The 26,629-nt window shown below is 39.7% G+C and overlaps 1 protein-coding gene across 1 annotated transcript in view; it reads left to right on the top strand.

The window, feature by feature from the left end:
• Ppm1e (protein phosphatase, Mg2+/Mn2+ dependent 1E) overlaps positions 1-26,629 on the top strand; it is a 113,636-nt gene that overhangs the window by 79,211 nt on the left and 7,796 nt on the right. Inside the window, exons 2-6 of the mRNA XM_042690834.1 lie at positions 4,302-4,420; positions 13,857-14,056; positions 20,358-20,546; positions 23,471-23,614; positions 23,817-23,910. Coding sequence (XP_042546768.1) covers positions 4,302-4,420; positions 13,857-14,056; positions 20,358-20,546; positions 23,471-23,614; positions 23,817-23,910 — 746 coding nt within the window. The remainder of the gene's footprint in view (positions 1-4,301; positions 4,421-13,856; positions 14,057-20,357; positions 20,547-23,470; positions 23,615-23,816; positions 23,911-26,629) is intronic.

Raw genomic sequence — 26,629 nt, 5'->3', positions numbered from 1 at the left:
TTTCTTATATTTCCTGTGCTTATTATATTTGCCAAATTTTAAACCCTTCAGTGTCAGGTTCTTCCAAACATTTAAAAAGAAATCATGAAAGCAGTTTACTGTGTTATTATCATGTTAGTCATACCTGCTAATTCTCTTAAAATGACAAGCACTAATGATGAGCTTTTATTTGAGGTGTATCAAACATATTCTGGTGTGCCCATGCTTTAAAACATATTTGTAATTCTGATTTTACAGAAACAATCACTTTCAATTCCAAGTCAAACCCATAAGAATTTATTCATGCTAGTGTTACAGCTTTTTGACATGTAGGAAGAGCTGATGTGGGTGAAACGTCTAGCTTGATGTTTTATATCTAGCTATTAGTCAGCTAATCCTCCTCCCTACTTCACTGAAAATATTTTCATTCTGTCTGACAAAAAGTAAAAAAATTACGTTAACTGTGACTAAAAATGTACTGCAGATGACACATTAATGACACTAATAGTACTTGCCTTATTCTCTCAAGTTTTTAAATTCTTACCTGTGGTGAACCTATATCCAGAGATAGTTTAATTTCACAAATGATATAATTTTCTTTTGGAGTAGTTTATTGGAGATAAGAGTCTCATGGACTTAGCTGCTGGGGCTGGCTTGGAACCATGATTCTCAGCCTCCTGATAAGTGTGAGCCTTGGTATTCAGTCGCAATATTTTTGGATCAAACTATTAGATAGAAATGCCCTTTTCCTTCTAACAAATTGGCACCTGTATTTACTTTTTTTTTTTGTCAGTTGTGGGGGCTGAACTCTGGGCCTGGGCGCTGTCCCTCAGCTCTTCAGCTCAAGGCTAGCACTCTACCACTTCAGCCACAGCACCACTTCTGGCTTTTTTTTTTTGCTTATGTGGTACTGAGGAATTGAACCCAGGGCCTCATGCATGTGAGGCAAGCACTCTGCCACTGAGCCAACTTCCCAGCCCTGTACTTTCTTTTTTCAAGAAAATCTACCTCGGGGCTGGGAAGGTGGCTCAGTGGTAGAGCGCTTGCCTCATATGCATGAAGCCCTGGGTTCGATTCCTCAGCACCACATAAACAAAAAAAAAGAAAAGAAAAAGAAATACGCCAGAAGTGGTGCTGTGGCTCAAGTGGTAGAGCGCTAGCCTTGAGCTGAAGAGCTGAGGGACAGTTCCCAGGCCCAGAGTTCAGGCCCACGACCGGACCCAAAAATAAAAATAAAAGACAATCTACCTCATCTTGTCAAAGACTAGTATTTCTCTGTATGTGTGTGTGGGGGGTGGCCGGGGGGGAGACTAGATAGCCTTCCTTTTTTTTTTTTGGTCAGTCATGGGGCTTGATCTCTGGACCTGTGTGCTGTCTCTCAGCTCTTCAGCTCAAGGCTAACACTCTACCACTTGAGCCACAGTGCCACTTCTGGTTTTCTGAGTGGTTTATTGGAGATAAGAGTCTCAAGGACTTTCATGCCTGGGCTGGCTTTGAACTGTGATCCTCAGATCTCAGCCTCCTGAGTAGGTAGGATTACAGGTGTGAGCCAGCAACACCCTGGCTCCTTCTTGCTTTCCCAAGAACTTGGTTCAATTGGTTATCCCTTTTCTTCTATATTATCCATTAGTCTTTTTCTACTAGATTATTTCATTTTGTATTTAGTCAGACTCTGCACCATTCTAAAACAACTTTCCTTGTCTCCATGGTCTTTATGGGTAACTATCCATATCTCTCTTTCTGTGCTCTACCAAATATCCTTGCCTCCTATTAACTAATGAATTCATTCTACTCTGATTTTACCTTTACTCTTCAGTAGTTCTTGAAAAAGACAGTGCTTTTTTCTTTTTTTTTTGTTTTTTTGGGGGGGTCCGGTCGTGGGGCCTGAACTCTGGGCCTGGGCGCTGTCCCTCAGCTCTTCAGCTCAAGGCTAGCGCTCTACCACTTGAGCTACAGCGCCACTTCCAGCTTTTTTCTTTTTGCTTATGTGCTGCTGAGGAATCGAACCCAGGACCTTGAGCATGCAAGGCAAGCGCTCTACCACTGAGCCAGCCCCAGTGCTTTTTTCTTAAAGCATTTTTTTTTTTTTTTGGGTCCGGTCATGGGGCCTGAACTCTGGGCCTGGGCGCTGTCCCTCAGCTCTTCAACTCAAGGCTAGTGCTCTACCACTTTGAGCCACCTTCCCAGCCCTCTTAAAGCATTTTTATAGAAATACAATTTAAATATCATATAAGTGACCCATTTAAAATAAAATTCAGTCATTCAACCATCATCGTAACTTCAATTTTAGAAAAATATCCTCTTTCCAAAAAAGAACCTTCTATTATTAGCAATAACTTCCCAGCCAATGATTCCTCTTCCTCTTTTTCCCCCACTGCAGAGGATCAAACCCAGGACCTGTGCATGCTAAGCAAGAGCTCTGTCACTAGACTACATTCCCAACCCCATACAGTACATTTTGAGTTAGTTTAAAGAAAGGAAAATAGGGCTGGGAAGGTGGCTCAGTGGTAGAGCGCTTGCCTTGCATGCATAAGGCCCTGGGTTCGATTCCTCAGCACCACATAAGCAAAAAGAAAAAAGCCAGAAGTGGTGCTGTGGCTCAAGTGGTAGAGTGCTAGCCTTGAGCTGAAGAGCTGAGCGACAATGCCCAGGCCTAGAGTTCAGGCCTCACGACCCCCCCCCCCAAAAAAAAAAAAAAAAAAGAAAGAAAGAAAGGAAAATATACTTTCTTTTTTTTTTTTTTTTTGTCAGTTTAGAACTTGAACTCAGGGTCTGGGCACTGTCCGTGAATCTTTTTGCTTAAGGCTTAGTACTCTATCATTTTGAGCCATAGCTCCACTTTTGGTTTTTCATAAGCTAATTGGATATAAATATCTCACAAATGTTCCCTGCCTAAGCTGGCTTTGAACTGCAATTCTCAGATCTGCTTTCTGAGTAGCTAGGATTATAGGCATGGGCTACCAGCGCCATGCCAGACTCTATTTTTTTAAATGGGAAATATAAGGTTCTAAAATATAGAGGGTAGGGATACAACTCAGTAGTAGAGCACTTGCCTAGCTTGCCTGAGGCCTTGGATTAGATGCCCAGCACTGCAAAACAGCAACAGTAATATGGGATCAGAAATAATGGGAGTGATCTTTTACAATGTGCCAGTCTTTTTTTTGCCACAGCTCACATCTTTCCCATATGCTAACTTCACTTATCCTCTTCCCTAAAGTCTTACAAAGTCTTATCCCATGATGGCACCAGGCTTAGGCTTAAGATTCAAGATCTTGGTGCAGTACAGGTGGGATTCCTTGGGTATGGTTGCTTGAGTACAGCTTCTTAACTATAATTCTACTTGATCTGAAAACCTCTGAACTACAAAAGAAAATATCCCATTTCCCATTACTTCACCATCTGTATAATGATGATGCATAGGATGATTGCATACCAAAGGAGTAAACCAGGGGACACACTGAAATCCCTGACCCAGAGTAATGATCTGTTTTTATTTGCTTCCTTCATAAAATATCTTACCCCACCTAGGCATACTTGTTCTTTTCCTAGTTTCCCCCACTCTTCAGAGGATCCTTTCATTTATTAAGTTGCTCAAAATCCAGGATACTGTTAACTGTTTTCTTTCATTCTCTCTCCTCTACATGCAATAACCAGCAGGTTTTCTATATTATCTTTCTCCCAAATGTACTCATTTTTTCTTCTTACTTATATAAGGACAAAGTCCTTATTATGACATTTTCTTGCTCAAAAATCTTCTGTGAATTCTCATTACTCTCTGATTAAAATCCAAATCCTTTACCATAGTGTAAAGGGTCCAAATAACTGAACTTTGCCTATACCTCTTCCTTGCTACTTTGCCTTTCACCTACTATGCATTATATCCTCTGAGCATCTCTCATTTTGAATATACCAAGTTCTCATAAAAGATCTGTTTCCTCTGCCTGAAATGTTTTATGCTGAGTTACCGTATCCATATAATTGAACCTTTTTCATTTTTCAAGGTATGACACTCCTGACCAATCTAAGTAGGTACTACTCTGTTACTCTTTATCACCGTATTCTTTTTATAAAACTTATCCTATTTGTTTATCCTCTAGCTCCCTCACAGACTGTAAGCTCCACTAATAGCTGTGCTGTTCAGCAACATATATCTAGTATCTGAAAGGGCCTAAAACATAGCAAGATCTCAATAAATACTTGTTGAATATTGTTTAAAGGCACAATTTTATTTTGAGGTAATATGTTATAGTCAATACAAATTATAATGTTAAGTGAACTACTCCCTAATTCTTACTGAGAATGGCCTTGTGTTTCTCTTTCAGTAACTGCCCCTCCTTTCTGGCTGCTGCGTTAGCCAGAGCCACATCAGATGAAGTCCTTCAGAGTGATCTTTCTGCACATTATATCCCAAAGGAAACAGATGGCTCAGAAGGTACTGTGGGTGAGTATCTTTCTACATTGTTTAAAGATACTAAAATCTGGGCTGGGAAGGTGGCTCAGTGGTAGAGCATTTGCCTTGCATGCATGAGGCCCTGGGTTCGATTCCTCAGCACCACATAAGCAAAAAGAAAAAAGCTGGAAGTGGCGCTGTGGCTCAAGTGGTAGCATGCTAGCCTTGAGCTAAGAGCTGAGGGACAGCGCCCAGGCCCAGAATTCAGGCCCCATGACCAGGTCCTCTCCCCCCCCCCAAAAAAAATACTAAAATCTTATAGTGCTCCTCAGAAATTATCTGCAGTATACTAAATTAAATTACATTTATTTATTTATTTATTTTTTGGGTCCGGTTGTGGGGCCTGAACTCTGGGCCTGGGTGCTGTCCCTCAGCTCTTCAGCTCAAGGCTAACGCTCTACCACTTGAGCCACAGCGCCACTTCCGGCTTTTTTCTTTTTGCTTATGTGGTGCTGAGGAATTGAACCCAGGGCCTCTGGCATGCAAGGCATGCGCTCTACCACTGAGCCACCTTCCCAGCCCAAAATTACATTTATTTACTAGTTAATCATATAGTGGTAGTAGTGGAAAAAAAATAAAAAATATAAAAGGAAGAAGGCTTGGAATGTAGCTTAGTGATAGAGTGCTTGCCTAGCATGCATTGAAGCCCTGGGTTCAAATCCTCAGTACCACATAAGCAGAAAAAGCCAGTAGTGGTACTGTGGCTCAAGTGATAGAGTGCTAGCCTTGAACAAAAGGAGCTTAGGGACAGTGCCCAGGCCCTGAGTTCATGACCCAGGACTGGAAAAAAAAAAAAAAAGAGGGAAAAAACCAGCAAGTATTTCTGTAAAAACGTAAAGCAGTATATGGAAGGTAATTGGAACAACATAGTGTCTGGGAAGCAGGAGAAGTAGATTGAGGAATATGAATATACCATGGTACATGCCTGCAGTCCCAGCTTCTAGAGAAGCTGAGGTGGTAAGATTATTTGAGCCCAGAAGTTCCAGGTAAGATTAGCTAACATTGTAAGACACCATTTCAGTTTGTTTGTTTGTTTGTTTTTTAAAGAAAGGCAAGATGTGGTGGGGGCATAAGACCGGGGAAGATGAGAAGAATGCTGTTCCAGGTCAGCCTAGGAAAAAAGTTATTAAGACTCATCTCAACCAACAAGCTGGACATGGCTTATGCCTGTAATACCAGCTATATGAGAGGAGGCATAAATAGGATTGTAACCTGAGGCCTGCCCTGGGCAAAAGTACTTAAAATGAGAAAGGTAGAACACCCACCTAGCAAGCACAAACAAGACCTAAGTTCTAACTCCAGCACTGTAAATTAGAAGCTGACATTGGGGAAGAGTGGCCCATATCTGTAATCCCAGCTATTCAGAGGTAGAAGCAAGACAAGAAAAAGTTAATTAAGGCCCAATCTCAAATAGAAAAGCACAAACAGAAGGGCTGGGGATGTGACTTAAGTTGTAGAACACTTGCCAAGCATGCTCAGAGACCTGAATTCAATCCTCAGTTCAAAGAAATACACAGTAATCCTCAGTACATACCGAAGAAGACCAGTGAGAGAGGGCAGCGTGACTTTGAGTAAAACCTATTTTTTTTTAGCTTGGCTTTAAAAATCCAAATAAAAAGTCAGATATAAAAATTAAAAAAAAATCAGTTCTAACAAAACTGATAAATTATTAAAATGTATAGCTGCCAATAAGTAGAGCACTTTATGATAGATATGTGTGTGATTTGATTACATGGAGTATTGTACATCTTTTTTTACAGGAAACTAATGGCTCCTGGCCTGAGGCCCACTCACTGGGGTTGACCCCAAAGCCTCACACATGTTAGGCAAGTACTCTACCACTGAGATATATCTCTAGTGCCTGTGTTTTCAATTTTGTTTTGAGATAGGGCCTTGCTAAACTCAATTCCTCAGACTGGCCTCAAACTCATATCCTTGTCCCTCAGGTCCTGAGTACTGAGATAGTATACTTGTGTACTACCATATCCAGCCTACTTAAGTATCTGACTATAAACATGGTTCATAAGGAACAAAGCCTATATTAATGAGTGAAAGTGCTTAGGTTCCAGTGAGTATGTGACAGACATACTGCTCTTTTATCTTTCTAGATTGTTTGTGATGGCAATTTGTCAAGGGATTACTCTGTTTTGTACTGAGAATAATTGATTTGTCTGGAATCAAACTGTTGCCGAGTCAAGTAGGGTAGAATTCCTTCTACAAAGCATTGATCTTTCCTACAAAACTGATGCATAGTAAAACCCTTACAATGAAAAGATGAGAGATTAAATTCTGTTTCACTGCAGCCAGGGTGATGGCTGACTCAGCTCCAGCTCAGTACAATGACATTAAGAACTGATGAGTAATTTACAGCTGTGAGGGGGTGGACTGCTACTTTGGATGATTTTCACTTTTCACACCCCCTTTTTATTTTATTTTTCCATTTCAAGAGGCTATTATTTATATACTGATGCCCTACTCCACTCCCTGCAGGGGAATACTTAATGTAGCAAGACTGAAATGCTGCCCCAAGTGTCTACTTTGGAAGAATATTCTGAGCTCCCGAAGACAGTAAAGTGAAAAGAAGGGTTTTTCTTTTGCTGGATGTTATTAATCATCCTGATTTTTAATTTTTCCAACAAACCAGTAATGTGTCTATGCTAGACTATAATTCTTATATACTTGCAAATCCTTCATCTATTTAATCCAAATCACTCAGTGTGAACTACACTAAGAAAAATCTCTGCTGGGAGCATTGTCTTTGTCCATACATCTGAGTAGGAAATAGCATACTGCATAAGGTTCCCACTAAATCTATTGCCATTCTTAGTTGTTTCCAAACACAATATTTTTTAAAAAATCAGTTGTCACTGAGCACCAGTGCTTCATGCCTGTAATCCTAGCTACTCAGGAGGCTGAGCTCTTAGGATAGACGTTCAAAGCCAGCTCAGGCAGGAAAGTCCTTGAGATTCTCATCTCTAATTAACCACCAGAAAACCAGAAGTGGCCCTGTGGCTCATTTAGTAGAGTATTTACTTTGAGCTGAAGAGTACAGGGACAGCACCCAGACCCAGAGTTCAAGCCCCACAACTGACCAAAAAAAAAATCAGCTGTGAATTATTTTCATATTTATGTCATTCCCAACAGCATGTTGCTACATGATCTTCCATATCTACTTGATATGGATAGAATTTGGTAGCTGTGACTGCTGTACAAACAACCAATTTGAAATAGCCCAATGAAAATTAAAAACATAAAAAGGCTAGGGACGTGGCTCAAGTGAAGTGTGTCTGCCTACCAAATTGAAGTTGAAGGCCCTTAATACCAGGGGAAAAAACAATTAAGCCAAACAAACAAAAAAGCAGGAAAGTAAAATTATCACTAATACAGAGGCAAGTGAGAGAATGTCATATTTTTCTAGAAAAACATAAATTGACAAAGTTTACCTAAGAAGAAAGAGACTAAGAAAACTATTGAAGACAAGCCAGGCACCAGTGGCTCATGCCTGTAATCCTAGCTACTTAGGAGGCTGAGATCTGAGGGTCATGGTACAAAGCCAGCCCCGGCATGAAAGTCCATGAGGCTCTTATCTCCAATAAACCATTAGAAAACCAGAAGTGGCCCTGTGGCTCAAGCTGTAGAGGGCTCACCTAGAGCTGAGGGACAGCATTCAAGCCCAGAGTTCAAGCCCCACAACCAACCAACCAACCAACCAACAAACAAAAAGAAAACTATCGAAGGCAAAAGCACATGGAATATGATTCTACAAGTGAACTTTTTTTTTTTTTTGTCATTGGGCTTGAACTCTGGGTCTGGGCGCTGTCCCTCAACTCTTCAGTTCAAGGCTAGTGCTCTACCACTTGAGCCACAGCACCACTTCTGGCTTTTTCTGTTTATGTGGTGCTGAGGAATCGAACCCAGGGCCTCATGCATATGAGGCAAGCACTTTACTATTGAGCCACCTTCCCAGCCCCTATAAGTGAACTTTCTTTTTCTTATTTTTTTCTTTCCTTTTTTGAGTCTGGGTCCTAGGTTGGGATCAAACTTGCAACCCTCCTTCACCCTGATTAGTTTTGAGATAACAAGCAGGTGCTACTACACGTGGCCAAGTGAACATTTTCAAACGATCTAAGAGATAATTCCATTTAAAAAATGAATGTTCTAATTGCACAAAGAAGGAAAATTTTCTGTATAAATTGGATACCCAAAATCCTGCTTATGAAAAAATGAGACACCAGTCTTAGCAATAAATATGAAAAATTGTAAGTAAACTAAGTGAGGTCATACATTCATCACTCAGGAGGCTGAGGTAAGAGCATGAAAGTTCTAGGCTAGCCTTGGCTATGTAGTAAGACCTACAAAAAATAAATAAAAAATAATAAAACCCTCTGGGGCTGGGAAGGTGGCTCAGTGGTAGAGTGCTTGCCTTGCATGCATGAGGTCCTGGGTTTGATTCCTTAGTACCACATAAGCAGAAAAAGCCGGAAGTGATGCTGTGGCTCCAGTGGTAGAGTGCTAGCCTTGAGCTGAAGAGCTGAGGGACAGCGCCCAGGCCCAGAGTTCAGGCCCCATGATCGGCAAAAAACAGAACAAAACAAAAACCTCAAAATATTTGTACATTGTACAACAATTCATTCAACAAGTATTTTATTGGAGGTCTGTTGTATGTCCTATGATAGTAGGACAAAATTTGGTTCAAACCAAAATCCAGCATTTATGTTTAATTGAAACTCAGGAATTTTTGGGTTGTAATTCAGTACAAACACAACTCAGATTGGCTTCCACAAAACAGAATTTATTGATGACTCCAGAGTAAGGATTATACAGCTACCTTCAAACAATGTTAACACAACCTGGTATTTCTCCAATTCCCAGCAGTACTGCCTTTTATTTTATGTTACTTCCAGGTTCCAAGTGGTGATAAGGTGATTGCTCAGAGTACCTGATCTTCATTTGCCCATGTTCAAGTTGGGTAGGAGAATTAGTTTTTCTTACCTATGTCACAGGTTCACTCTGATTGGCTGAACTTGGATAGTTTTCCATTCCTGAACTAATCACTGTGACTGGAAGAATATAATTTTCTAGCTGGTAAGAAGGGAATCACATTTTACCCCAGTATGCATATGCATATGGAGAAAAAAAGGAAAAAAATAATACTGGAAAGCAAAATTCTGAATCAAAATAACGAGTAGATAAAATAATCAGGAATAAGGTGAGAAATAAGGTAAGCCTCATGTACCTGTAATCTCGTATGCTCAGGAGAGGCAGGAGGATCATAAGTTTAAGATCAGTATGGGCTATGTAGAGAGACATCATCTTCCAAAAGCCTCCTTGTTTAAAACAACCTCAAAACAATTGAGCTGGGAGTATGGCAGAGTAGTAAAGTACTTGTCTCCCAGCCTACCATGCGTAAGGCCCTGCGTTTGATTCTTAACACCAGAAAAATAAAAGGAAAAAGAAAAAAGAACCTATGTCAGTAGTCTGCTGGTCAACATAAAGATTTAGATTTAGGGCTGGGAAGATGGCTCAGTGGTAGAGCGCGTGCCTTGCATGCCTGAGGCCCTGGGTTCGATTCCTCAGCACCACATAAGCAAAAGGAAAAAAGCCGAAAGTGGCGCTGTGGCTCAAGTGGTAGAGCGCTAGCCTTGAGCTGAAGAGCTGAGGGACAGTGCCCAGGCCCAGAGTTCAGGCCCCACAACCGGACCCAAAAAAAAAAAAAAAAAAGATTTAGATTTAGATTTATTAGATAGGACTCAATATGAAAAATGTTTCAGTTTTATCAAAGTAATCTATAAATTATGCAATCTCAAACACAATACCAGCAGGTTTTTCTTCCCAAACTTGGCAAAATTATTAGATAGTTCATCTGGAAAAATAAACTTGTCAAAATACCCAAGTTAAATCTTTTAAAGTTAGTAACAGATAGGAAAACTAGCTGATACTGAAAGATACTTTAAAGTAATTTACTGTTGAAAAGGTCGATGAAGAGATAAGTGAAGCAGAATAGACAATCTAGAAGCATAAATATTTTAATAGCTATTTAATTATAAAGCTTGCATATTCATTAATTCAGCAGACATTGAATGGGAGCTGCTGCTGTGTGTTAGATATGAGTAATAAAGGCAATGAAGATAGTCTCTATGCAGTCTAAATGGAAAATGAAGAGAATAAGGTTTTAGAAATCAAATGAATCTGAGATTAGAATTTTTCCTGGGCTGGTATTGATGCTTAGTGGGAGATCACTTGACTAAGTAAGCTTGGGGCTCTTGATTCCATTTCCAGAACTAGAGACAGAATGCAGCAGATACTCAGGAAGTGTTACCTGTAGTTATAAAATGTGGTTCAAAAGTTACAATAGATGGTGTGAACATAGTGTAATAGGAGAAGCAACTGAGAAGGCGTAAGGACAGGTCTAATAGTTACTAAAACTAAAGGAAGCTAGTACTGCTTTCCCTAACCAAGTAAATCTGTAAGCTCTGTCCAACATAGTGCAATGATGTAAATATCCCCTTGCCCAGTGTGGTAGCCATTAGCCACATGTGGTTATTGAGTTCTTCAGACAAAGTGAAGTGACCAAAAGCCTGAATTTTAAATTTTATTAAAGTTTAACCACATGTACTGAGTAGCTACCTTATTAGTCAGTGCAGATCTACGTAAGAGAAATAAAGAATGATATAAATGTTTATATTATTATCTGGGAACTATCCTAATAGTTAATATCAATACCACACCCCATTCTCTCTCAAAATTTCTGAATTCATTGTTTGTAACTCTTATGATTGAGTCAAACAACGTATCTCAACTGGGTCTGCAACTGGGAGTCTATCCTGCTGCAGAGACCAGATGTTTTTTGTAATGATGAAAGGAGGTATGGATGGATGAAATAGGTTCTAGGACTGGGGATCGAGCACTTGCTTATAATGCATAAAGCCTTGGCCAGCTCCTTTATTCCATGAGCTTCATTTATTTTTCAAATGCATCCTTTGTTTTCAGTTACATAAAGTTAAGGGGAGGCTAAACATAGTTGTGTAGGTGTAACATAGCATACCTTACTAGGGTCCATAGGGAATTCTTGTCTCAAAAAATATGTTTAAGGGTGGCACAAAGCCACAAAACAGGGCTTACCACTCTGTACTATTACTAAAGAAAATAAACAACTTGATCAGTTTTCTAAATATAGTCATTTTAACAAAGAATTTCCTGCTGAGTGTGGCACCACATACCTGAAATCCCAGTACTTAGACTGAGCCAGCAGGATCTGGAGTTCTGGGTCAGCCTAGGCTACATAGCAAGACCCTGTCTTGATCAATTAATCAAAATAAAAAATAATTTGACATAAGAAAATAGGTAAAAATGGGGCTGGGAAGGTGGCTCAGTGGTAGAGCGCTTGCCTTGCATGCCTGAGGCCCTGGGTTCGATTCCTCAGCACCACATAAGCAAAAAGAAAAAAGCTGGAAGTGGTGCTGTGGCTCAGGTGGTAGAGCGCTAGCCTTGAGCTGAAGAGCTGAGGGATAGTGCCCAGGCCCAGAGTTCAGGCCCCACGACCGGACCCAAAAAAAAAAAAGAAAATAGGTAAATGTAGTTATAGATTAAAGTTAAGGCAAGCCTGGAAGTAAAAGCTGGGAGTCCAAGTTCCCAAGCTGCTCAGGAACATACAGTCTATTCTTTGAGATTTGTGTTTCTAGATTAGAAGAGGCATCTGCAGCCACTGCCCATCTGGCACATGTTTCCTCAGGCTTGGCAAGCCATAGTTGATTTAGTAAAACAATTTTTGTGTGTATGTGTGCCAGTACTGGGACCTAGGCATTATATCCCTTAGCTTTTTTCTCCTCAAGGCTCACACTCCCACTTGAGCCATAGCTCCACTTCCAGCTTTTTGGTGGTTAATTGGAGATAAGAGTCTCCAGTCTCCTACCCAGGCTGGCTTTGAACCTTGATCCTCAGATCTCAACCTCCCACGTAGCTAGGATTACAGGAATGAGCTACTGGCCACAGGTCAATAAAATATTTTTTTCTTTTTTTGTTGTTGGTTGTGGGGCTTGAACTCTGGGCCTGAGCACTGTCCTTCAGCTCTTCTGCTCAAGGAGAGCGCTTTTCTGCTTGAGCTACAGCTCCACATCCAGTTTTCTAGTGGTTTATCAGTGATAAGAGTCTCATGGACTTTCCTGCCTAGGCTGGCTTTGAACCGTGATCCTCAGATCTCAGCCTCCTGAGTAGCTAGGATTACAGTTGAGAGCCCCCGGTGCCTGGCTAATAAAATCATTTCTTAAGTTCTAATGTTGTTTCTTTTTTCTCTGAGATTTAGAAGGAGCCTGTAATATTAGCTTGAGAAAACCTGGTCTTCCATTGGTTATTTCAATAGATGTGGCTTGAGTAGAGAAAAGCTTGAGTGGAATTGGTTAAGATATCTCTTTAGTATACCATTAAGTGTTGTTGAAAAGACCTACCCATCAGTCCAACCTACTGAAAGATACAAAATATGCCTCAGAGAAGGTGATTAGTCTTTGTTACCTAATTTGGTTGTATAATAAAGTTAAGGTGAAGTATATACTTGGGGTGAAGAATACTATTAGTATTGCTTCTCTGATTACTATCACCCTTTTTCCATCTAGGTATATACACATAGACAGGATTTAAGTACTTTCCCCCCAAGAAAACCCCAACCCTTGTTAATTACCTTTATTGGCTAAACCATTTAAAATACTGCTAAAACATTTAGTTTTTAACTTAAAAAATTATCTTTAGATATAAAAGAGGGTTTCAATTTAACATGTCAGTTTATGAATACAGTTTATGAATACATCTTGATACCTTTTCATGATTCTCCTTGCTGTCTAAAACCTTAAAGAAAAACTGAAATAAACAAATAGAAAAAATATGTAATTCTATTCCAAATGATGATCATTTAGTGGAGAGAAAAGGAACTGTAAGTAAAGATAACAGAAAGAAAGGGACAAAGAAATTGCAATCACAGTTAACATTTTTCTTTCTATATTTATAAAGTTGTCTTAAGGCTTTCTTATTTTCTTATTCCAATTAACTAGATAACTAATGTTCATATTTCAGTCATTCTGAGTCTAGAAGGCTTGGGTCTCCAGGCGATAACCATTGCAGCCAGCCAGCAGAAAAATGCTCTGAATTTAAGCACAGAACCAGAATGCTTCGTGGGCTGGAAAAAATCAAGCCTAGAAACAGGTCCAGACCTAGCTAGAGGTTTTCTCCTTGTGATAAAAGGATATCTTAGTGACAGCTTCTGGCTGATGATTTTCTAGTGTAGATAGGCTGTCATTTTCTCTTCAGAAACAGCATTTCCTTTTTCTTGAAGACGATGAGTTTCTTCTGTTAAGGAATTTGACTAAGGTGCCCTACTTCTGTCCTTACCAAGCAATGTTACAAAGCTTTTCATTGGAGGTTTCTGTTTCCTTCACAGAGATTGAGACAGTGAAATTGGCGCGTTCTGTCTTCAGCAAGCTACATGAGATTTGTTGCAGCTGGGTGAAAGACTTCCCTCTCCGCAGGAGACCCCAGCTTTATTATGAGACATCAATCCATGCCATCAAAAACATGCGCAGGAAAATGGAGGACAAACATGTCTGCATTCCTGACTTTAATATGCTCTTCAACCTAGAGGTAAAGGGCACTTACGGAGAGTCAGTAAAACTTAAAACATAAAACTAACACCTTCAAGGTCCTGTTAGATAAGGAGAGCTGGTATTTCTAGTAGTATCTTTGGTAGGTTAGAATAAGATTAACAGTAAGGTGGCACAGAGTTGCTTGTGTTAGAAAACAGAAAGGACCTATTTATTTTGGTATTTTGAATAAGTTCAAATCATTCCAAATTGGGACCATTCTCAGTTGGGAGAATAAAAAATACTCAGTTCCCCTCTATAGCTTGTATATGCTTCTAAAGCTAATCTATAAATATAGAAGCCTTAAAAAAAATACCTTAAATCTTGGGCTGGCAAGGTGGCTCAGTGGTAGAGTGCTTGCCTAGAATGCATGAGGCCCTGGGTTCGATTCTTCAGCACTACATAAGCAGAAAAAGCCGGAAGCTGCACTGCAGCTCAAGTGGTAGAGCACTAACCTTGAGCTGAAGAGCTGAAGGACAGTGCCCAGGCCCAGAGTTCAGGCTCCACAACTGACAATAGAAAACTTTAAATCTTGGTAGCTATTTTTTTAAAAGAAAAATATTTCTATAGTATAATCAAATGGTGTTTAAGTTCCCACAAAACTATTGCTTAAGCAACACAAAACTCAAAAGAATGGATTTAAGGTTAAGACAGTTTCTGATTTCAAGTGATTTTTTTTCTTTTTTCTTTTTTGTCAGTCATGGGGCTTGAACTCTGGGCCTGAACGCTGTCCCCCAGCTCTTCAGCTCAAGGCTAGTGCTCTCCATTTGAGCCACAGTAGCACTTCCAGTTTTCTAGTGGCTTATTGGAGATAAGAGTCTCATGGACTTTCCTGCCCTAGCTGAATTTGAACCATGATCCTCATATCTCAGCCTCCTGAGTAGCTAGGATTACAGGTGTGAGCAACCTGCGCCCAGCTCTGTGATTTTCTTTCTTATATCTTGGTCTCTGAGATAGGAAAGTAGTTGTAATTACATTTCATGAATCTCTGTGACTGACAAATTGGATCTGCACAAGCCTTGTCATCTTAATAACCATTTTCTTGCTATCTTCCTTTTTTCTATTAAATGTATTTTATTAATGCAAACAGAGGTAGGTTTGCTTCCTTTGCTTGTCACTTGCCTCATTTCTTCACCTAAGTCCATCACTTAAAAATTACAATGTAGTAACTTACATAAAACACATTATCTCCTTCATTTAACAGCTGAATTTAAATTTCAGCTGACTGTCAAGATCTAATCAACAGTGATGATAGGTTAATAATTAGTACATTTAAAGATATTAGCTGGTACCTTTATTTCCAATATCATGTCCATGTAAATGTAATCCAAAGGTCACGTGATAAAGTAATACTTATACCATTATATCTACTTGAAGGTTAATACTCAGATTTGAGAGTCTTATTGTTGGTTATTAGCCTAGTTGATTTCTATTTTGTCTCCCAAATTTAAAAATTAGCCCAGGGATGGAGAAGTGGCTCCAGTGGGGAAGTAGGCTTAAGCTCTTGCCTAGCAAATATGAAGCCCTGAGTTCACACCATAGTATACCAGGAAGAAAAAAATCCAAAGTAACTCAGAAGGGAGCATTGTGTTAGGCTTTGAGGGAAGTTTGGCCAGAAATTCTTAGAACTTTATAAATATCACATCTTTTATTTTGGTACTCTGATTTTAATTTTTATTACAAAGAAACAAATGCAGACTTGCCTCATCTAAATGTTTTATGCAACATTGTTAATAAAAGAAATTGGAAAAAGCTAGGTATCAGTGGCCCAAGCCTGTAATTCTACCTATGCCGGAGGCTAAGATTTGAGGATCATGGTTCAAAGCCAATCCAGATAGGCAAATCCATGAGCCTCTTTATCTCCAATAAACTGCCAAAACAAAACAAAAAACAGCCAATAGTGAAGCTGTGGCACAAGTAGGCGAGTGCTAGGCTTGAGTAAAAGCAGCTCAGGGACAGCACGCAGACCCTGAGTTCAAGCACAATACTAGCACAAAAAAAAAATAAAAAAGGAAATGTCCCAAGTAATTGAAAGAAATGAAGATATGCTAACAAGATGAATAAGCCATTTAAAATGCCTTCAAATATTTAATGACACGGCAATGATATGACAGTAGTATGATATAAAATTTTATGTATACTATGATATGTAATAAATATATAAGGGGAAACAAAGGAGGAGGCAACAATGCTTGATAAGAAATGTACTCATTGGGGGCTGGGAAGGTGGCTCAGTGGTAGAGTGCTTGCCTCGCATGCATGAGGCCCTGGGTTTGATTCCTCAGTACCACATAAGCAGAAAAAGCTGCAAGTGGCACTGTGGCTCTAGTGGTTCAGTGCTAGTCTTGAGCTGAAGAGCTTAGGGACAGCCCAGGCCCAGAGCCTGGCCCCATGACCAACTAAAAAAAAAAAAAAAAAAGAAATGTATTCATTACCTTGTCCATGTAATTGTAATCCCTCTGTACAGTATTTTCACAATAAAAAATATGTTTGTATATAATTCAATGGTAGAATGCTTGCCTAGCATATCAGAGATTCTAACTTTGATCCCCATCATTGAAAAAAGATCTCTCTCTATATATGAGAATGGGGATATATATTACATATAATAGTATACGTAATAATATAATATATAGTGTATATATAATACATATATAAGGTATCTATGGATGGCAGGATTGTGATAATTTGTTTCCTTTATTTTCATAAATTGTACATTATTACAATAGGAAAACATCAATAATTTGTGTGTGTGTATGTATATGTGCATGTGCTCTTACTAGGTCATTTTTTTCTTTTTTTCTTTTTTATCTTTGTTAGTGTATTGTTTGCAGTTTTATTTTATTTTTTTGTCAGTTGTGGGCCTGGGCGCTGTCGCTCAGCTCTTCAGCTCAAGGCTAGTGCTCTACCACTTGAGTTACAGCATCTCTTCTGGCTTTTTCTGTTTATGTGGTGCTGAGGAATCGAACCCAGGGCCTCATGCATGCGAGGCAAGCACTCTACCACTGAGACACCTTCCCAGCACTGTTACTAGGTCTTGAATTCAGGACCTGGGTGCTGTCCCTTAGGGATTTTTTTTTTTTTTTTTTTGCCAGTCCTGGGGCTTGAACTCAGGTCGGGGTCTTGACACTGTCCCTGAAACTCTTTGTGCTCAAGACTAGTGCTCTACCACTTGAGACACAGGCCCACTTCTGACTGTGTGTGTGTGTGTGTGTGTGTGTGTGTGTGTGTGTGTGCACAGTATTGAGGAATTGAATCTGGAGCTTCGTGCATGCTAGGTAAGGAGTCTACCACTAAGCCACATTCCTAGCCCTCCCTCAGTTTTTTCATGCAAGGCTGGCATGCTATTTGAGCTACAGTTCCACTTGTAGTATTTTTTTTATATGTATTTATAAGTCTGTACTAATATGTTAAAAATATGGAACACTTCATCTTATTTTTTAATTGTTATTATAAAGGTGATGTACAAAGGGGTTACAGTTATGTAAGTCAGGTAAAGAGTACATTTCTTTTTTTTGCGGGGGGAGGGTCCAGTCGTGGGTCCGAACTCTGGGCCTGGGCTCTGTCCCTCAGCTCTTCAGCTCAAGGCTAGCGCTCTACTACTTGAGCCACAGCGCCACTTCCGGCTTTTTTCTTTTTGCTTATGTGGTGCTGAGGAATCAAACCCAGGGCCTTATGCATGCAAGGCAAGCGCTCTACCACTGAGCCACCTTTCTAGTCCCAAGAGTACAATTCTTTTTGGACAATGTTACCCCTTTGCCTGCTCTCTCCGAGGTTTTTTTTTTTTTTTGTCGATTGTGTAGCTTGAACTGTGGGCTTGGGCACTGCTCCTGTGCTCTTCAGCTCAAGGTGAGCGCTCTACCTTGAGCCACAGCACCACTTCTGGTTTTCTGGTGGTTTATTGGAGATAAGAGTCTCATGGACTTTCCACAGATCTCAGCCTCCGGAGTAGCTAGGATTACTGGTGTGAGCCACCGACACCTGGCTCTCTCCCAGTTTTTATCTCCCATCTCCACCCACAAGTTATAATTCATTTTCAATATAGCGTCTAGTGAGTACCACTGCTGCATTTGTGCTCACCCCTGGTGCGTCCATTTCTGTGCCCCCCTCCCAAAAACAAAATGAACAATGCAAAGAAAACAAAGAAAAAACCTTGTTTCCATTTCCTGGAGTTGATTTCAATAAATATATTTTCAAAAATATATTTTATATGATCAGATGCACATAGGCATTATGACTTTGTGTTCCTTTCCTAAGAGTATCCTCCTTTGGTTTCATGTGTATGAATGCCTAGAGTCCCATATAATTTATCAGGACCTGTGTATATTAGGTCTAGCCTCTGCATATGAGAGAAAAAATGCCATGTCTCTTTCAGTTGGCTTACCTCACGTAACATGATTTGTTCTAGGTCCATCTGTTTTCCTGAAAATAACATATTATTCTTTCTAATAGCTGTGTAAAATTCCATTGAGTATAGGTAACATGGGTTTTTTTGTTTGTTTTGTTTTTTGCCAGTCTTGGGGCTTGAACTCAGTGCCTGGGCACTGTCACTGAACTTCTTTTCTCAAGGCTAGCACTCAACCACTTGAGTCACAGCACCACTTTCAGCTTTTTCTGTGTATGTGGTAGAGGAATCAAAACCAGGACTTTATGCATGCCAGGCAAACACTCTACCACTAAGCCACATTTCCAGCCCCCATAGTTTGGTTTTGTTTTGTTTTTGGGGTCCAGTTGTGGGGCCTGAACTCTGGGCCTGGGCAACTGTCCCTCAGCTCTTCAGCTCAAGGCTAGCGCTCTACCACTTGAGCCACAGCCCCACTTCCGGCTTTTTTCTTTTTGCTTATATGGTGCTGAGGAATTGAACCCAGGGCCTCATGCATGCAAGGCAAGCACTCTACCACCGAGCCACCTTCTCAGCCCATGTTTTGTTTTTTTTTGATTGTAGAGAATCTGGGCTCTTCACTTCCAGCTTTTTGCTGATTAACTGGAGATAAGATTCTCATGGACCTTCTTGCCCTGGCTGGCTTTGAACTGAGATCTGAAGCTAGGATTATAGGTGTGAGCCACTGGTGCCCAGTGTTATACTTTTTAAAAAGATTCTCTTGCTTCCATTGTCACTGTTTTCTTCTGATACTATATTGTTTAAAATTGAGTACATATAGAAACTCTTTATATCAGAATAATTTCTAGATAGTTCTGTTTAGTCAGTCTTCAGTGGCACAGATGAACATGTATTGTAGTAGATACTGATATAATATTTGCGTATCATTACTGTGTGGATATTTATATAAGATACTTTTGTTTATAAGAACTGTTTTCAAGGTACAGATGTTTAGTATTCCTTCCAAATTCCATGAGATAGCAGCTCATCTCTTCCTGACACAGATGAGAGAACAAGTGTGGAAAATATGATTTGCTCAAGAATCAATGACAAAGCCTGGCCTCCTGTCATTGGCTCCTGGAACCTAAAAAAAAAAAGTAAAAAACCCCACAAATGAAAATCATTAGTTACTGTTGCCTAAAGGTGGATGAGAACTCCATGAGATTTCAGTGCAGTTGTAGATCCTTTAAACACCTGAATTGGAAATGAAGAATCAAGGTACTACTTGGTGGTGGAAAAGTAAACTTATAATCAGGCTTTGTCAAGACAAAGAAAAGGGTTAGAAGAACTTCCCTGGTAATTGGCCTACATGAGGGAAAATGTAAAGCTTACTATTAGATTATAAGACACGGCGAAGTTGTCTGCCACACAGGCATTTGGGTGTTCGATGTTCGAGATTAGTTAACTAGTTTAGAGAATGGTATGTATGGGGAGAATACAATGTGATTATGAGAAGGATTATAGTTCAGAACTATGTGTATACTTCTGTATCTCCATATATTTTAAACAGCCTGAAAATAATTGGCCTTGTGCTGGAAGGCCAATTATTTCTTATTATTGTCTGGCATTTTGAAAAATGTATTCAATACCTAACAGCTTTGCTCAATTTCTCCTCATACTTTCTTTCCTTTCTCTCCCAGTTCTGTGTAACAGCAATTTCGAAGCAAATGTATGTGGGTGGTTTCCATGGTACAAGACAACAACTTCCAATAGAGAGGGCACTTCAGCCTAAGCTAATTGGGCATGATGTGTTCCATAGCTCCAGTGTGTAAACACAGATGCCCTAATATTGCAGGTATTTTAGCAGTTGATCAGACATGTTAGGAAAGGGAAACATTTAGTCATATTAATGACAAAGGACTGGTTCATTTTAGTCCTCCTTTACCCCAAGTCCTTAACCGTTCTTTGTTTCTATTGGCAGGACCAGGAAGAACAAGCTTACTTTGCAGTATTTGACGGCCATGGGGGAGTGGATGCTGCCATTTATGCCTCCATTCACCTACACGTTAACTTAGTACGCCAGGAGATGTTCCCCCATGATCCTGCTGAGGCTCTGTGCCGAGCCTTCCGGGTCACTGATGAGCGGTTTATACAGAAGGCAGCCAGGGAGGTATGCTACACTTTCTCATAAATTGCAGTGATGAGTACACTGTCTGAGCTCAACTTGGGTTTTTGTGGATAAAGAAAGAGCTGTTTTGGATTTTTCTTCCTGAGAAAACAATTTTCTTTCTTTTTTGCTTTAGGTTTTCAGATAGGATTTTCTTTTTTCCCAGACTGGTCATGGACCATGGTCCTTTTAGTTCTTTTACCTCCCCAGCAGGTGGGATTACAGGCATGTACCATCACTATGTCTGGCATGGTTATTTTTGTTTTGAGTTAGTTTGCTAATTTTTTGTTTGGTCTGACTTTGAATGCCTCCAGAGTAGCTGGGATTAGATGTAAGCCATCATGCCTGACCTAAACTGTCTCCTTGACCCACAGTATTTGATTCTATTGTCCTTCCAACTCTAATTACCTCTCCAGGAATAGTTTTAGTGGGACACTCAGTTTCTGTAAATCATTGCTGGACTTAGCAGGTAAGTTTTATCTTTATTTGCCATTGCCTATCAGGTTTACACCAGGACTGTTTCTAAAGCACTGATGCTGACAAAAATCTGGATATGGTGAATATAAAACAATGGTTTTAAAAAAGAAACAGGATCTGGGATTACTTCCATACATTTGGTTCTAAATGGGTAGGCAGCAATTTGCTGTGTATCTTGAGAGAAAATTTCACTGGAGAGAGTGAATCCTTAGATGATCCTTGAGTGGATTTTCTCTTAAAAAGAAAAGCTAGAACACAAACTCTATATTGCTGAGGTTAATTAAACCTAAGGTTTTTACTCAGAATGAAATCTAGGGACTATATTAAGATCTAAAAGTAAAAAAATTAATATAATTATCATTCTGGGCATTGGTACATAATTAACTACAGTACTCTGTTGGATTTTTAACTGAGGGAAAAAAAGAAGTAGCAAGAAGTAACTAAAGAATTAGATTCACAGAAAATAACACCCCAGCCACACAGCTTAAACATTAACTTTTTAAAATGGACTTGGAAATGGGGTAATTGTTTTATCTATTTCTTTGATGTCGCAGGCTACAAAGCAATAGGGGGAAAATGAAACTAATTCAGAACTAGCTGGTATTAAGCAAGGGAAGTATTTATCCTAAATTTGGAGTAATACGTAGATCAAGTAAGAGTAACTACCGAGTTCTACATATTGGGGTGATGTTGGAAAATAAAAAAACAACAACTTTGACTAAAGAGGGCCAGTATTCTGATTAACTCTGGACCTCTTGAAGCTGAGGGCTCTCTACTGATGGCTATAACTGGCCCCTGATAGGTGATCTGAAATCACTCATGTAAAACAAAGAGAATCACTTTTTCACTCTTCCTATAGTCTGTTCCTTTTCCACATCTCCTCAAAATTGTGTCTTTTTTTCTGATCACATTTGTCTGTTTCATCAAAGCTTATAGTGTCAGTTATGCTAATAGTTCTCCTTAATAATTTAGGTTTGTTTCAGCAGTCATTTTTCTCCTTCTTGTGCGTCCATGTGCTAACTGCTGGGAAGAGTAGCTATTCCTGTTGTGAAGCAGCCCTGCCTCCTGTTCTCTCCAGGGCATATGCACAGAAGTGTCTTTATCATGTGTTCCAGAGGGCTGAGTTTTTGAACATTCTGTGTGGGAAGACATTTTATTGGTGGGTGAGGATTTATAACAAACTTTCCCTATATAGGAAAAAAGGAGAAGTTGTTTTCTTATTGGATACAAGAAGCCCTTTACCAACACTGACGCATTGGTTCTAATTTAGGTCAGGTCCTTAGTAACAGAAAGTCATGCTTATTTGGTGGTGACTCATGTCAAATGGAGATGTCATTTTTTAGTACAGTAGGATCAAGAGCTTTTAAGTACAATGGTAGCTACTGCAGTGAAATTCCAAGCTGATAGTTCTTTATGCCAATGTTTTAAAAGCAAGAGTCCCTAAAAATATTGTAGAGAGGTATTTTTTTTTCTTTTAAAAGTATAGGCATATTAATACTTGAAGTAATACATTCCATCACATGGATCCTTATCTTAAACCTAGAGACTGGGAGTATTTATTGAGTACCAAATGCTTTGTACATTATTTTGTACAGCTAGGATCCTTTACTGAACCATATAGAAAGTCAGTAATGAAACAGATGAGTATGTAATCTTTGTTCTCATACCTGTAATCCTAGCTACTAAGGAGACTGAGATAAGGAAGGAGGCTAGCCTAGACAGAAAAGTCTGTGAGACTCTATCACTAATTATCCAGCAGAAGGCCAGTCTGGAGGCCTAGACCAAATGATTGAATGCCTGTCCTGAGCAAGAAGGCTGAACAAGCCCAAGATCCCTAAGTTCAAGCTCCAGTACTGGCAAAAAAAAAAAAAAGAGGCTAAAAAATAATTCCTATAGTAGATTTAGCACTGGACTTGGAGACAAAATAAAATTTAATTGACTTGTGTACTAATTAATTATGTGCCCTTGGACAAGTTTTTAAAATCTCAGTTAAGGGACTGTGGATGTGGCTCAGTGGTAGAGTACTTGCCTAGCATTCATGAAGTTCTGGGTTCAATTCCTCAGTACCACATAAACAGAAAAAGCTGGAAGTGGTGCTGTGGCTCAAGTTTTGGAGTGCTAGTCTTGTGCAAAAGAAGCTCAGGGACAGTGCCCTAGCCCTGAGTTCAAGCCTCAGGACTGGCCAAAAAAAAAAAAAAATCTCATAGCTAAAACTAATAATTATCCCTGTGCTGCATATGCATATGGCATCAGGTAGATTAGTGTGTGCAACTGTTAGTACATACATGCATGTAAAAATGCTTTGAGAAACATCAATTTCTGTGTTTGTAAAATTGAATGATTAAAAGTCTATCTCCCAGATGAAAAGTTTGTAATAATTATAAAGTGCTTCTCATTGAGAATTTGGTGTCTATTTATCTTAATTGACTCTAGTCTTAAACTGTTTTCAGAGCTTAAGATGTGGGACCACAGGAGTGGTGACTTTTATCAGAGGCAACATGCTACATGTGGCCTGGGTGGGCGATTCCCAGGTTATGCTTGTGAGAAAGGGCCAAGCTGTTGAACTAATGAAACCACATAAACCAGACAGAGAGGTATGTATGGTTTGTTCTATTAGAGCACATGACAACTTTTTATTAATTAGGATTCAATTATTATTATCATCATTAATTTCAGCAAGTATGCCCACTTCCCAAAGGAGAAATAGAAACTTCTAGAAGCTGAAGGGTATTATAACTGTTGTTTAATGGCAAGTAGGTAAATAAGTCCTGAATCCAGTTATTTGCTTCTGTGTAGGATGAAAAGCAGCGAATTGAGGCCCTTGGTGGCTGTGTAGTCTGGTTTGGTGCCTGGAGGGTGAATGGAAGTCTGTCAGTCTCCAGAGCTATAGGTAGGAAGACATTAATTTTGTTTCTTCAAACCGTCTTCTATTTAGTTCACTGTCTTGTATTAACATTGTTCTGGTAATTTATATGGCCAAAATGCTTTTACTGTGGTTTAAAATAACAATGGATGCCTCTTTTTAATTATTTGATTTAATTACACCTACTTTCATACTTAAATTCCACTAAAAAAGGGGGACCACATCAAGAAATGCAGAATTCACTGACTTCTATCCCTTGATTTAATGAAAGCCTTTAATCGTTTAATGTACAAATCTGCTTAAAAACAGTGATCCTCATTTCATTCTACTTTTGGTCATATTCAGCTTACGTAAGTATTTTTTTGGAAAATGGAAAGCTTTTCCCAGTTTATCCATTGCTAGGGATTGAATTTCAGGGCCTCATGGTTGCAAGGCAGGTGTTCCCTACTCCTTGAGCCAACTTTCAGCCCCTTTTGCATTGGTTATTTTTCAAGTAGGTTTTTTCCCCCGCAAGTTTAACTTATGCCAGGGCTGTAATCCTACTTGTGCTTTCCTCATGTTGTTGGGGATAATAGATGTTTTACCACTGTGCCCATCCAGCTTAAGCTAGTCTTACAAACTTCTTTTTTAGCCTCAAACCCTGACCCCCCCCCCAACCTCCATTTCTGCTTCCCAAGTGCTGGAATTACAGGATTGGGATACCACACTTGCCCCCTTTCCCCTTTTCATTTTTTGGCAGAACTGGGACTAGCCTGGTGCTTGAACTCTGGGCCTGGATGTTGTTCCTGAGCTTTTTTCCTTAAGGCTAGCTCTCTGCCACTTGATCTGCATCTTTACTTCCAGCTTTTTGGTGGTTAATTTGATAAGAGTCTCAGACTTTCCTGCCTGGGCTGGCTTTGAACCAGTTCTCAATTCTCAGCTTTCTAAGTAGTTGGGATTACAGGTGTGAGCCACCAGCACCCAGCTTTAAGGGGATTTTCACTGTATAATTTCCAAACTGCATCTCAAGTATCTCAAGTTATCTATCACTTTTACTTCCCCTTCCTCTACTCATTTATTTTATTTTTATTTTTTTGTCGGTTGTGGGGCTTGAATTCTGGGGCTGGGCGCTGTCCCTGAGCTCTTCAGCTCAAGGTGAGTGCTCTACCACTTGAGCCATGGCACCACTTCCGGCTTTTTCTGTTTATGTGGTGCTGAGGAATCAAACCTGAGGGCTTCATGCACTCTACAATTAAGCCACATTCCCATCCACATCTACTCATTCTTAAAACAATTTCAGCAGTTTCACTGTTCACTGAAAAGTAAAAAATTGAAGAAAAAAACAAAAACAAAAAGCCAGATAGGGCTGGGAACTATAGCTCATGTGTTTGGGTGCTTTCCTAGGATGGGTAAGGCCCTGAAGGTGAAAGTCAGAAAACCTGTCTAAAACAGAGAACAAACAGGTGATTTGACTAACTGAAAGGGTGTAAATTCAAAGAATTGAGCTGTTTCTGTCTTACTTTAGACTCTGGATTTGTTATTTTAAGTTTCACGGTTTCCAGGTTTGTTTTTATTTTATTTATTTATTTTTTTGTCGGTCGTGGGGCTTTAACTCTGCATCTGGGCGCTGTCCCTCAGCTCTTCAGCTCGAGGCAAGCATTCTCCCACTTGAGCCACAGCGCCACTTCTGGTTTTCTGGTGGTTTGAGATAAGAGTCTCAGGAGCTTTCCTGCCCGGGCTGGCTTTGAACCATGATGCTCAGATCTCAGCCTCCTGAGTAGCTAGGATTATAGGTGTGAGCCACCAGCGCCTGGCCAGTTTTTGTTGTTGTTGTTGTTGTTATTGTTTGTTATAGGGCTTGAACTCAGGGCCTGTGTGCTGTCCCTGAGCTCATTTTGTTCAAGGCTTACATTCTACCACAGTCTCACAGACTTTCCTACCTGGAATGATTTTGAACTGTAATCCTCAGATCTCAGCCTCCTGCATAGCTAGGATTACAGACATGAGCCACCAGCATCCAGGCTCCTTTTTTTTTTTTTTTTTTTGTCAGTCATGGGTCTTGAACTCTGGGCCTGGGTGCTGTCCCTGAGCTCTTTAGCTCAAGGCTAACACTCTACCACTTGAGCCACAACACCACTTCTGGCTTTTTCTGTTTAAGTGCTACTGAGAAATTGAATCCAGGGCTTTTTGCATATGAGGCAAGCATTCTACCACTGAGTCACCTTCCCAGTCCCTCCGTTCCGGTTTTTAAAGAGAATATAAATTAATATGTGTCAACAGGGGTGATACATATATATTCTTTAGCTCTTAATCTCTGCTTCCATAAAGAAATGGGTATCAGGTTAGCATGGACATATTTCACATATAATAACTAAATTTAGCTTATTTATTACCAAAAACTTCTAGGACAGTAAGAAAATTTGAAAGGACCGGGTTAGTTTCATTACATTTTTTAGTTCTTCCCTTTCTTTGGAAAAGTGCTGGCAAGCTGTGAAGTGGCCCAAATATGAAAAACTGAGCAAGAAAGAGAGGTAAAAGAGTCTAGGAATACCTTTTGACAAAGAGTTGTTTTACTTTACAATGAGGTAGTTATTAGGAATAAGACAAAAAAGGAAATTTCACATTCCTAAAACAGTCCTGTATTAGAATTACGTTTGACACTCTAACTAGAACTTCTCTTCATAAGAAGACTGAGGAGGTTATCTTTAATGGTTGCTACAGAACCAACTTAGAAGTGATCTACTTTTTTTTTTTATTCTAAAAATAG

The sequence above is a fragment of the Dipodomys spectabilis genome, unplaced genomic scaffold (genome assembly GCF_019054845.1).
Source record: "Dipodomys spectabilis isolate Male_0828 unplaced genomic scaffold, ASM1905484v1 ptg000004l, whole genome shotgun sequence".
NCBI lineage: Eukaryota > Metazoa > Chordata > Mammalia > Rodentia > Heteromyidae > Dipodomys > Dipodomys spectabilis.
This window is presented reverse-complemented; position numbering and strand designations above follow the sequence as displayed.